Source organism: Populus alba, chromosome 3, assembly GCF_005239225.2.
Source record: "Populus alba chromosome 3, ASM523922v2, whole genome shotgun sequence".
Lineage (NCBI taxonomy): Eukaryota > Viridiplantae > Streptophyta > Magnoliopsida > Malpighiales > Salicaceae > Populus > Populus alba.
The window spans coordinates 9,017,094-9,030,183 of record NC_133286.1 but is presented as its reverse complement, the minus strand read 5'-3'; the positions used below and the strand labels follow the sequence as shown (position 1 = coordinate 9,030,183).

The window sequence follows — 13,090 nt, the reverse complement described above, 5'->3', positions numbered from 1 at the left end:
GTGGGGGAAATGTATAAATAAAGAATTTATGTGGGGTCAATGTGATAAGAGAGGAGGAGCTTTTTTTAGGAGACGGGGTCAAATAAATTTGGGGAAGAGAAAGGAGCTTGAATGTTTTGCAAGTAAGCCACCTCTTTCTAAAAGAGGAGGAGGTAGGCTTCGCCAAGGACAATTATTTAGGGGAAGGGGTCCCAATATGAGAGGATTGATTGGTAGATTTTCTTAGTATAACAGGGAGGATTTACTCCTAGTAGAGGTAGAGGTAGAGGTAGAGCTGGAGCAGCATAGGGTGACAATTTATTAAGGACTGCTACTTAGAGATCATTTACCTTTCCATATGGTGATATTTATAGCTGGTTTCATGTTGGAGATTGTGGGGTGACTGTAAGGAGTGTTTTATTTGTAGGTAGGAGGGTCATCACTGGAGAATGTGTTCATATTTGAAGGAGAGATGTCATTTATATGGAGAATATGAGCATTTCAAGAGAAATTACCCAAATAGAAACTTTGGCATCAAGTTAGCAGTGATCAGAGACAATAGATAGTGGAGAGTAGATGAGACCTACCCAGTCAAGAGTTGGTACTAGTAAGGTTCAAGCCAAAGATAGGGTAACAAGACTCAGGGCAGAGTATATTATATGGATTAGATTGTTGTTAAAGCCTTTTAAAGATATGGTGGTATGTATGATCATTGTAATACTCAGAAAGGTTAAACATTATTTTACCCAAAAGCGACACACTCTTTTGTATCTTGTAATTTTTTCAATAAATTGAATGTACATGGAAGAAAAATAGTGAGGGGGTTATTTATTAGTACACATTTAGGGAAGGAAGTGGAAATAAAAGATGTTTATGAGGGGTTTACTATTTTGACAAAGGGTTATGAGTTAAGGGTAGATTTAATATCACTAGATATGCTAGATTTTGATATAATTTTAGAGATGGCCTAGCTAAGTATGTATCTTGCTAAGATGGATTGTTATGTTAAGATAATTATTCTTAGAATATTAAATGGTAATGAGGTGGAATTTACAAGGGAGAGAAATGCGGTGTTTAATAAATTGATTTCAATGATGACTACTATGAAATTAATAATAAAATTGTGTGAAGCTTTCCTAACATATTTAAAGGATGTCGAAAATAGAGGAAATAAGTTTTAAAAATCCAATAATATGAGAATATCCTAATGTATTTCTTAAGGAGTTATCAGGATTACCTCATAGACGAGAAGTTGAGGTAACTATAAAGGTATTGCCAAGCACTACACTTATTTCCTAGGCCCCACACAAAATGGCCTTTATTTAATTAATATAGTTGAAGGTACAACTACAGGAATTGTTAGGGAAAAAAAAAAACTTATTCAGCCCAATACTTCACCTTAGAGAGCCCTTTGTTCTGTTCGTAAAGAACAAGGATGGTACTCTTTAGCTTTGTATTGATTATAGGTAGTTGAATAAGATGACCATAAAGAATAGATATTTGCTTCCTAGGATTGATTTATTTGATCAACTCAAGGGAGCATAAGTATTCTCAAATATAGATCTGTGATCAGGGTATCATCAATTGAAGATCAAGGATCAAGATATATAGAAGACCACTTTTAGGACTTGTTATAGCCATTACGAGTTCCTATTAAATCCATTTGAGCTAACTAATGCTCTAGTAATATTTATGGACTTAATGAATAGAGTTTTTAAGCCTTATTTGGATTAGTTTGTGGTAGTGTTTATAGACGGCATCTTGATATACTTTTGTGAATTTCAATCGAGACTTTAAGGATAAATAAGTTATATGCCAAATTGAGTAAGTGTGAATTTTAGTTGAATAAGATGGTATTTTTGGGACATGTGATATTAAAAAATGGTATATATATTGATCCTAAAAATGTAGAAGTAGTTTTAAAATGGAAAAAACCTATAAATGTGATTGAAATTCATAGGTTTTTTTTTTCTAGTGGGATATTATGGAAGCTTTATAGAAGGGTTTTTGATTATAACCTCGTCGTTGACTAGGAAGGAAGGAAGTCAGGTTTGAATGGTCAAAAGATTATGAAAGCTTCTAAGAATTGAGGAAGAGATTGACTTCAACTCCTATAGTAATACTTCTAGAGGGATAAAAAACATTTGTGGTTTATAGTGATGTTTCCATTAAAGGTCTAGGTTGTGTGCTAATGCAACATGGTAAGGTAATTGTCTATACCTCTAGTTAATTAAAGCCACATGAAATGAATTATTTTGGTTCATGACTTGGATTTATTAGTTGTAACGTTTACCTTGAGAATATAGAGGCATTATTTATATAGGACTCAAGTATATATTTTCACCGATCATAAAAGTTTAAAGTACTTGATGTCAAAAAAAGAGTTAAATGCAAGGCAGGTAAGATGGATAGAGCTGATAAAAATTATGATTGTATTATCGATTATTATCCTAGAAAAGCAAATGTGGTAGTTAAGGCCCTATCTCGATAAAATAAGACAATGATTATTGGTGTAGTAGCTGGAGACAAAAAGGAACTTCTAGAATTGGCCAAGTGCGGAATATGGTTGAGTATGGGAGTAAGGGGATCACTTTAGCAAAATTGATAGTACAACCATTGTTAAAATCGATAATAAGTTAGTAAAGACAAAAGGGATAATAAAGTCAAAAAAGAATTCACTATTTGGTATATTGGAAAATGAAATGGTAGCAATGGAAAAAAGGATTTGTATACCAAATGCTAGAGCTCTAAAAGAAGAAATTCTTAATGGGGCACACAAGTCCAGACTTGCAGTTCATCCTGGAAGTACCAAGATGTATAGGAATCTACAAGAGAAATATTGGTGGCCAAAGATGAAAAGAGAAACAACTGAATATATAGCAAAATATATAGTATGACAGCAAGTAGAAGTGGAAATATCAACGACCTTCTAGAAAATTACAACCTCTTTCGATTCTAGAATGGAAGTGAGAATATCACTATCAATTTTATCTCTGGTTTACCAAGAAGTAAGAAGGGTAATGATGCAGTTTGGGTGATTGTGGATTAATTAACTAAATCTAATTTGTTCTTATCGATGAGAATAAGTGATTCTATTGATAAACCAGCTAGATTGTACATTAATGAAGTGGTTCAACTCCATGGGGTTCCAGTATCCATAATCTTTGATAAAGACCCACATATCACTTCAAGATTGTGACCAAGCATACAACGTGTTTTAGGCACAAAGTTAAACTTAAGCATTGTTTTTCATCTGATGGTTAGTCTGAAAGAACCATTCAGATCTTAGAAGATTTGTTAAGGTCCTGCATTCTAGAATTTGAGGGACACTAGAAAGAACATTTGTCATTGGTTTTCATCCGATGGTTAGTCTGAAAGAACCATTCAGATCTTAGAAGATTTGTTAAGGTCCTGCATTCTAAAATTTGAGGGACACTAGAAAGAACATTTGTCATTGGTGGAATTTGCATACAACAATAGTTACCAGGTTATTATTGGTATGGCTTTTTATAAAGCATTGTATGGAAAAAAAAAATATCGAACTTCTGTATGATGGGATGAAGTGGGTGAGAGGAAACTTCTAGGACTAGAATTGGAGCATATAACTAATGATAAAGTGAGGTTAAAATAGGAAATGATGAAAGAAGCACAAGATAGATAAAAAAAAGTTACACGGACAATCAAAGAAGACCATTGAAATTTATAGTAGGGATCAAGTATTCCTAAAGGTTACACCATGGAAGAACATTATATATTTCATTATGAAGGGAAAATTAGCTCTCAAATATGTTGGTCCTTTTGAAATTATTGAAAGAATTGGTCTAATTGTCTATCAGTTAGCATTGCCTTCATATTTGGCAAGGATGCATGACGTATTCAATGTATCACTACTTCATAAAGTAGAGTTGGATCAAGAGTATTACCACAAGTTCCTATAGAAATCCTAGAAGATTTAACTATGAAGTTACAACTAGTGAGAATCTTGGACCGAAATGTAAAGAAATTGAGGAATAAGAAGGTTTTTTTGGTGAAAATATAATGACAAAGTTCCAAAATTGAAGAAGAAACCTGGGAAAGAGAGTAAAAAATGATGAAAAAAACATTCAAAACTATTTTCACAAAAAGGTATGAACATAAATTCCAAGGATGAGATTTTTATATAAATGGGAGAATTATAAACCCTTGGACATAATTCATGCAGGTAGTAAGAACAATATTATACTAAATGAGTGGAATAAATATTTATTTTGTCGGGAAGATGACAAATTGAAGAGGTTGGAATAAAAATAAATATGTCATATAATTCATTGAAAGTTGAAATAACTCATTTTGGATTTAGAATAAACAAATGATAGAATCAAGAAAAAGGAAATTTACCTAGAAATAAATGGTTTAAGTCAAAAAGAAAATTTGTAATTAAAAAAAAATACAAGACTTGCCTTTTAAAGGAAGCCAAGTTGGCCGAACATTCTAGAAAGATTAAGAGAGGTGGAGAATCCATGAAATTCTTCCAAGTTTTTTGTTTAATCACTAAGAAAAACATAGACTTAAGAGATTTTAGAGACAAAGAACAAAATATTTAAGCTGTTGAAAAAAAAGTGAGCTTGGAAGTGAGGGTTTTTAGAGGAAGTGGAGAAAATTTGGTTTCTTCTTACATCTTTATCTTGATTCATCATCTATTAAGGGTAAGTAATGCATCTAAAAGGATTAAATTGTATGATCATGTGTTATGAGATATATTGAATATGTTAGTGTTTATGGAAGTTGTGATTATGAGCTTTGGTTGTCTTTTTTGATGTTATTATTAATGAAATGATGTTTGCTTATTATAAGGAATGATTGAATAAAGATAGAATTAGTGAGTTGATTGATGTAAGATATGTATAATTGATAGTGTTATAAGGCGTACTGAATGGAATTGGTTATCATGAATGATAGGGAAACACAAAAAACACTTATTTGTTGAGTTGTTAAGCCAAAAATTTTGTAGTTTTATCATTGAACTTTCAGCAGAAAACTAGGCTTGAGAATGATAGAATTTAAAATATATTCCTTCATAAAAGTTGTAGATGTGGATGTCATCTTTTAAATGCAACTAAGCTTACTTAAATTGAAGTTATAAAACCCCAGGTATGAGGTTTAAACTGAAGAAATGTCTAATTAGATGTTACTAGACAATTTTCATATGCTACTGAAATGGGTGCATTTGATGTATAAATGGCAAAACTGAGTTCATCACCCTTCCTAAAGTTGTATCATGTTGTCTTACTTTTCTAAAGAGGTCAACCACACTTAAAACTGAGTTTTAAAACTCTAGTTATGATTGAAACATTGAAAAATGTTATAAGGGGATTAAATTGAATTAACAAAAAAAATAACCAATCTCTAATCTTTGCATGGAAGTACCATTGATCTAGAATTTGAAATTATTAAAATTATAAAAAATAATGAAAAATAATGTGTACATGTGTGAAGGATTAAGAAATTTATTCTACATAGTAAGTTAAAATTTGGATATAATAAGAATTGAAATGAAGTTTTTGGTGTTAGTGGAATTGTTGATAACATGTGAATCTTTATTGGTCTAGAAGAGGTTGCAATAGTAGGACAACAACAAGGCGTCATAGTTTAAACACCAAGTAGGTATTCATGCACCTTAATCTTTTTTATTATATAATTTATTTTTGCCCTCTCACTTTAATTGAAAAATCCTCTTCTGAATGGGAAATGTAAATGATATATGGATTTAATGTGATAATTATGCTCAAGGAAAAGATATATAAAGAAAATCAAGGATTATGTTGCTTCCATTATGGAAAGAAAACTAATGATTATGTTACTTTCATGATTAATGAAAACCAATGTCTGTTGCTTTTTTAATAAAGAAATCCAATGTATGTTGCTTCCATTATGGAAAGGAAGCCAATGATTATGTTGTTTTCATGATGAATAAAAGCCAATGTTTGTTGCTTTTTTAATAAAGAAAGCCAATGTATGTTACTTCCATTATGAAAAGGAAGCCAATGATTATTTGGCATTCATGAGTGAATGAAAACTAATATTTGATGCTTTCTTAGGAAAAAGGAAGTCAATGTATGTTGTTTCTAAAATAAAAAGGATTCCAAGGATTTTTTGGTTGCCATGGTGGGGTGAAAGTCAAGGACGATTATTTTCATAATTAAAAAGAAAAATAATGAAATGATTTATTTACTAATATGGAATGGTGTTACAACTAGAATGGTAATTAAATGAAGATTATCAAATAAAAGTAAAAGAGTTTTCAAATAAAAAGTCTGATGATAATTAGCTATAATTGTGAGTTATAATTTTTTATTATATTGATATTACTTATAAAGGGAAGTGATGAATTAATTGTTATTTTATTGTTGTATATATATAGGTCCATCACATACCGCAGCACATGGTTGATTTATTTCTTAGAGGTTATTTTGCAATCTTGTTGTCCATATGTAATTAATAGAATCTTTTACATTAATCATGAAATTAATACACATACACACACACGCACTGATCGATAAATTATGGAAATTGAAAGTATGAGAGATTTGAGTAGTGTCAAGGTGGGATATGGTCTTGGATGGTTAAACTGTGTGATTTGATGATGATTATGTTGAATTTGAAGATGTTCATAACTTTGTATAGTTATAGTTCTGATACAAGGAAAACTCTATCAAAATTTTGGTAAAATTTCTAACTTGCATCGCCATTTCTAAAGAGAAATTTCAGTTAAAAAAAAAGAAAGAAATTATCCTAAACTTTCATTAAGGAATGATATTTGGATATAACAATGTTTTGAAAGATTGAATGTTCCAAAAAATATGGTTTGGCCCCATAGTATAACACGAGCCAACGTCTAGTACTTTCTAATATATAATGCTTTCATTTCTAATACAAGAGAAAATATTATTTCTCTATTTTAAAACTTATATTTCTTATTTTTACCATTCTAATATCTATTTATCTATCTATCATGATCATCGGTTATAAAATTTGAAATAATTTCATCAAAGCCAATTAAATTAATAGCAAATGAAGATGAATTTAGTCATACGAAAATGAGTCCTCTCTCTTTTTTCAATAATATCTTAAGTCAAGTACTTAATGGTTAGCAGACAAACAAATACATGAAATAAATTTGTTTATGATGACACTTGCCACTAGGCTTCTTTTTTTAAATGGATGACATGTTGTCTGTTGTAGCATAAGAGTGTTGCCATTAACAATATTGTTTATCACCTCTAATAATCAAAAAATTGAATTTGAGTTTTGAAACTTTAAAAATCTCATTTTTAGACATATTCTCATATGAAAACACCTAAACAAAACCCCTTAAAATGCCAACAAACTAATCTCTCAACCTAAAACACCCTTACTTGGTTGAAAAATTAAAAAAAAAAAAAAAGTTCTTTCTCAATCCCAATCTATTTTTTTTTACAACAAAATGAAGGGTAAAAACATCTAAATTGAACTCCTCTCATTGAATAGAACTTATTGACACTAATAATAAGTTTTTTTATCATTGGAATGTGGACAACTAATGAATTTTCTTTCATTTCTTAAACTAGAGACTTAAACATGAACAAAATAAAGTTTTGGATCAAAATGCATAAATTCCAAACTAAAAAGAGCAAAATAGAATTTGAGAAAAATATCAAGATATTTTTTCAAAAATATGTTGAATGAACAACACCAAGTTAAAAAAAAAAAGGCTACAATGTTTTCCTCACTTTCAATTTTAGTCCCTTTTTTTATTATTTATAATTCAAAAAAACCAATTTTTTTTTTCGCAAAATCGAGTATCAACCCAATATCAAAGATGTTTTCTTTAACATGAGAACTAGATAGAAAGAAATCAAGTCAAATATGTAATCACCATAACATGGATTCAAAAAAAATCCTGTCATTAAGTTAACACTTAATTTTGCAAAAACTTTTTCCAATTTTCTATTTTCCATACAATCATAACTAAAGAGACTACAATTGAAAATTAGTAAAAACAAAATACAAACTTTTTCATCCATAAAGGAAAGAAGAAGAAGTTTCATGTGCAAGAAACAAAGGAAGGAGAGAGAAAGAAAAGGAGGGAAAGAAATAGAAAAAAAAAAAGTTATTGAAGTCACTTTAAAGCTCCATTATACACATGCTTTACCTTGAAAAAAAAGGCAACAATGTGATAGTTTTAAGGACATCAACGACAACCACCTTTAGAGGTTGGATGATGTATAATGTGTTGCCCTAAACTCGATGGCACTTCTCACACGCTAGCATGTGTATTACATGCTCTAGCCCTTTTTGTTCTTTTTGTTCAATTTAGTCCCTACTTTAATAAGAGGTCTTCAATTAAGTCCCGTCATTGAATCCACACAATCCAAACCCTTTTTTATTTTAGTCTTTTATTATCTAATAACTCTTTGATTTAATCCCTAATGTCATTCCACCCAAGCACAAATAATTTTTAAACAAGGATAGAAGAATATAAGGGAAAATAAAGAGACAACTTGCTAACCAGATGATGCGAACTCAGAGGGTAAGAACGCTTGAATCTACAAATAAGATAAAAATAAGTCATGAAAGTTAATATCATATTGAAGATAAGACAAGACTTCAATGATTATCTGAACCGAGACACCAAAATTATTAGATAAAAAACCTCAACCCTTTAATTATAACAAATAAAGAGCTTAAGGCATAAGAAAAAACACCACAAAAATAATTAATCTTTGATAAGTCCAAAAGAATTCAATAAAGAACCAAGTATGAGCAACCTTGTAAACACAATATTATTAAAAAATAAACCAAGCATAAAAAAAAACTAAATACAAGTTAAATAATCATATTTCTACTAGGTAAAAACATCTTAAATAAGTCTAGAAAAATAATAATATTACTAATCCAAATAGAAAAAAGAATATTAGATCAATTAAGAAAATAATGTAAATCATATACGACAGCTTTTAGATCTTATCGCAAGATTTTCCTGATATCTAATTTATATGAAACTTTAACGCTGTAGAAAACAAAACTTTTAGAATTTTTTGCAACATTTCATCTTGATTCAACAGTTAGCTAAAAAGTTTTGTTTATTAGCGTAAATGCATGCATTAGAAAAAAATAAAGCCCAAAATCAACTTAAACTTGTCAAACTCTTGCATGAATCACATTAATTAAAGCCTTATCATTCATTGTTGAAGTATGAAAGCTTAACTTGTCCCAAATATCCTAAATAGGCTAATTGACTTGTAATTAGCCTAATTGGCACTTCTAATAGATCATTTGGTAATGCTTATTAATTTTTATAATTTATTCTTTTCTCAAAAAAATTCAACCTTGAATCATTTCCGATATCAAACAGAGAAAAATCAGAAAACATTAAAAATAACACTAATATTTATAAAGAAAGATTCACTTTATATGAATTGTCATTAATTTGATCAAGAATTTAGAATGGATCATCTCCTCTATGCTACAACTTACATCTCTCACAGGCTAAAAGTCTTTCATTTGTAATATGCGTCTAGACCAAATCACCTTATTCAAATATAACACACCTATGACCTTCGTTATCTTTAGATGCATGGTTATAAAAACCAAAAGTTTTCTTAATAATTTCAATAAGTGATGCAATTAATGCACTAGAATTTCTAGCAAATTTCCATAAAAACTAACCAAACCATATACTTTACCACTAGAAACATAATTAATAGACATTATATCATTATAATCCTACAACAAAGAAACAACAACATTATTTTGTAGAGGATTAATCGTATAAAGAACATTCTTAACAACATTATTTCTTACATAAAGCTCACATGCTTCTTTGTTTTTCCCTCAAAGATCTTTTTTATTTTATTTGTTTTTTTCTTTATATTTTTTGCCGACTCTTTATTCTTTTCTCTCTCAATCGAATATGATTTTCTTCTCTCCTCAAAACTCATGACCTGATTTATAGTTACACTCTCTTTAACCTCACTTTTTATTTTCAATTTCAAATGATCTTCGTAGACCTATTTCAATAATAATGATACAAGAGTATTGAATTTTCTATTTTTTACAAAAACAATATATATTTCTAAAACTAACATGTATTATTTTCCTATCAAATTATCATGACATTCCAAATAACAAGTGTCTCATATATATAAAAACCACATTACATAAAAACCTCGTCATTGCATTTTCCATGAAAAATAAAACCAAAAACCTATTTATTAATTTTAACAATTTATATTTATAAGGTCTATAATACTTTATAATATTCAGATTCAACTTCCAAACAATTATAATACTAACCACATAAACACACATTAACACAACTTTCATCATGTACCTTAATTTTTATATAACATCTTGCATGAAAAATATTCTCTCTTTGTCAAATCTACTCCAATACCAAATAATATCTTGATACATGCCATTTAGAATACTAATGGTTTTTGTTTTGCTTACCAACTTATGATGATAAAACTAATTATTAATTGTCAAAATATACCCATTTAAAAAATTGTAGATATTAAAACAAAAGATAATAAACACACCCTTTAAACACAAAATAAAACTAAAAACATGTAAAAATAGAATGCATTAAACCGCTTTGTATACAACTTTTTTCCCCTTGTTTTTCCATATAGCTTTGACGCAATTATAAATCATTTAATTTTACACTAAATTTCCCCAACGAAATAATGAGAAAGAAAAAAAAAAAAAAAACAAGAAACATTCTCAGATAACAAATTTCTCCAAATTACCCCTAGAAGCATTTCCAAATTCCCTATCAACCTCACTAGCCAACTCTATCTCACCCATTTCCTTTAACCCTCTGCGCAGCACCTTAACCACATACTCATCAGACGTCCACGTGTCTCCACAACCACTCCTCCGCAGCATCCCACAAATTCTAACCGTTGATTCCTTCCTCCTAGCCTCAACCAGCCCTCTGACTACCCTCAACAGCCCCCGATCACTTCCCCACTTTACCCAACTCTCCCCTTCCTCCAAATCACCAATCAAACGATCGATGTCGTCGAAACATTTATTCCTGGACAGCGCAAAGATGACGTCAGCGTATAAATTAAGGTCAATCTGGCCGGGGTATTCTGATCGGAGGGTTGAGAGGACTTGAAGGGCTAGGGAGCACAAGTCTTGACGCAGGAGCTCGCGAATGATAGAGAGGAGGTCTGACCTAATCATGCGGGCGAGGTTTGGGAGTTTCTTACTGGAATCAGATTTGTTGTTGTCGGCGCGTTTGAGGGATTGGATGGCTAGGATTGCTTCAGTGCTTAAGATGCGGCCTCTGACAAGAGGTCCACGTTTGGAGCGTGGACCGCAGCGTATGGGAGTGAAAGTGGAGGTTTTTGTAGGGCTTAGGGTCTTGAGTTTTGTAGAAAGGAAATGTGGAGTGGTGAGGTTTAAGTGAAAGTAGGAGAAGGAAGCCATGGAAAAGGGGAGGACGATACAGCGAAGCGAAGAGATAGTGTGTTTTTAAGTGTTCTTATGGCGTTAAAAGACAATTCTGACCTTCTAGATGCTGCTGCTCCATAGACGGGGAAAAAAAAAGAAAAACGTCGACAGCAGGATTCGAACCTGCGCAGGCATAGCCCAACAGATTTCGAGTCTGTCTCCTTAACCACTCGGACATATCGACAAACTTAATGTAATGTGCGAAACACAAATACTTAAACTTAATATTAATTAGCTCTTGAAAGAAACAGTGTCATGTGTAACTGCATGGTCTAAAGTTTGTATTCTTTCTTCACTTTAATTCTTTATGTCAAGCTTTTATAAATTTCCTTCTTAAATGAGCTAAATGATTCTTGTTGTTTTGTTTTATGTTAAAGTAGGCCAAATGAAGTTGGTTTACATGTTTAAAGTATTCTTATAGGCGTGTGTGTCTTATTATTTGTTTATAATTTTGAGAATTAGGAAAGATAATTAAAAAATAATTTTTCTTTTGTGAAGACAATTAGATTGAGGAGTAACTCAATTTTGCTATATGAAAATTGTTCCACAATATCCTTTCTATTAAGGCTTAAAAATTTTCCAAGTTCTAAAAAGTATTAAATTTGAACTATTTGGTTCTTTTCTTTTTAAGCATATCTCCTAATATTTCTCCTATCTTATGTATTTTTTTTATGTACAAAGTCTTTCTATCATTAAAAAAAAAATCTAAGTTGTGAGTTGTTTTTCTTGTTCGTTTTGCAACATGCACTCTCTTATAAAACATTGTAGATTAAAATAGTTACTTTTTATAATTTTCAATTTGATCCTCAATTTTATTTTATTTTTGCACAAATGAACCATTTTGAACCCAAATTAATAGCCAATTATACTCTCTTTTTTTAAGAAATGGTGGAATTAAAAGATAATGAATCAAAGTGAAAAATATGAAGAAAAAATGTGGAAACTTTGAATTTTATATAAGAAATTCAGTTTGACACCCCATCTTTTCATTTAATATGTAATTGATCCTTTTCATTGTCAAAAAAACCAATTTTGATACCAAATTTATTTCCTTTACTTTTTTTTTCTTTTTTTTTTTTAGAGAGGATAGAGCCTGAGTTGCTAGTTTTCAATGTAGATAAGAGTTTCATATAGGTATTACGGATGATCTTGGTGTAAAAATGTGTTTGTTTTAGCTTTTGTGGTTGAGGTTGAGGTTGGGTGTCACACGTCCTTACGCGGTGTCCAATGGCAATTTTTTGTTACTTTACTTGATTTTAGAGTCGCCATCTAGTATTTGATTGAGTGTTAATAGAAAACCCGGATGTATTAATATTTGTTAGAGATTCATAGGTAATGGACTGATTGTGAGAAGGTATTAGCACTCCTAACACACCCTGTCTAAGGTAACCTGCTTCATGATTTTGATGCAACATAAAAATTTGAAATATTAGTCAAATTCTTCCATTAATTTTCTCACATCAATTTTTTTTTTTTCACTGTGGACTAGTATTTATAGAAGAAGTGTGGCTTAGCTATAATCACATTAGTCCCTCAACTTTTTTTTTTATTATTGAATTTATTTTAAAAACAAGCAATATCAACATCAACTCAATAAGAAAAATTAGTGATTGTAAAATTAACACGTTAA

At 30.4% G+C, this 13,090-nt stretch overlaps 1 protein-coding gene and 1 non-coding gene across 2 annotated transcripts; both read right to left on the bottom strand.

The window, feature by feature from the left end:
• Positions 1–10,722: 10,722 nt before the first annotated feature.
• LOC118037891 (protein THYLAKOID ASSEMBLY 8, chloroplastic) lies at positions 10,723–11,436 on the bottom strand. The gene has a single exon (XM_035044043.1). The coding sequence runs from the start codon at positions 11,434–11,436 to the stop codon at positions 10,723–10,725; it is 714 nt and encodes a 237-aa protein (XP_034899934.1).
• Positions 11,437–11,562: 126 nt separating this feature from the next.
• Positions 11,563–11,644, bottom strand: TRNAS-CGA (transfer RNA serine (anticodon CGA)). The gene has a single exon. It is a non-coding gene; the product is annotated as a tRNA-Ser (tRNA).
• Between the last annotated feature and the right edge of the window lie 1,446 nt (positions 11,645–13,090).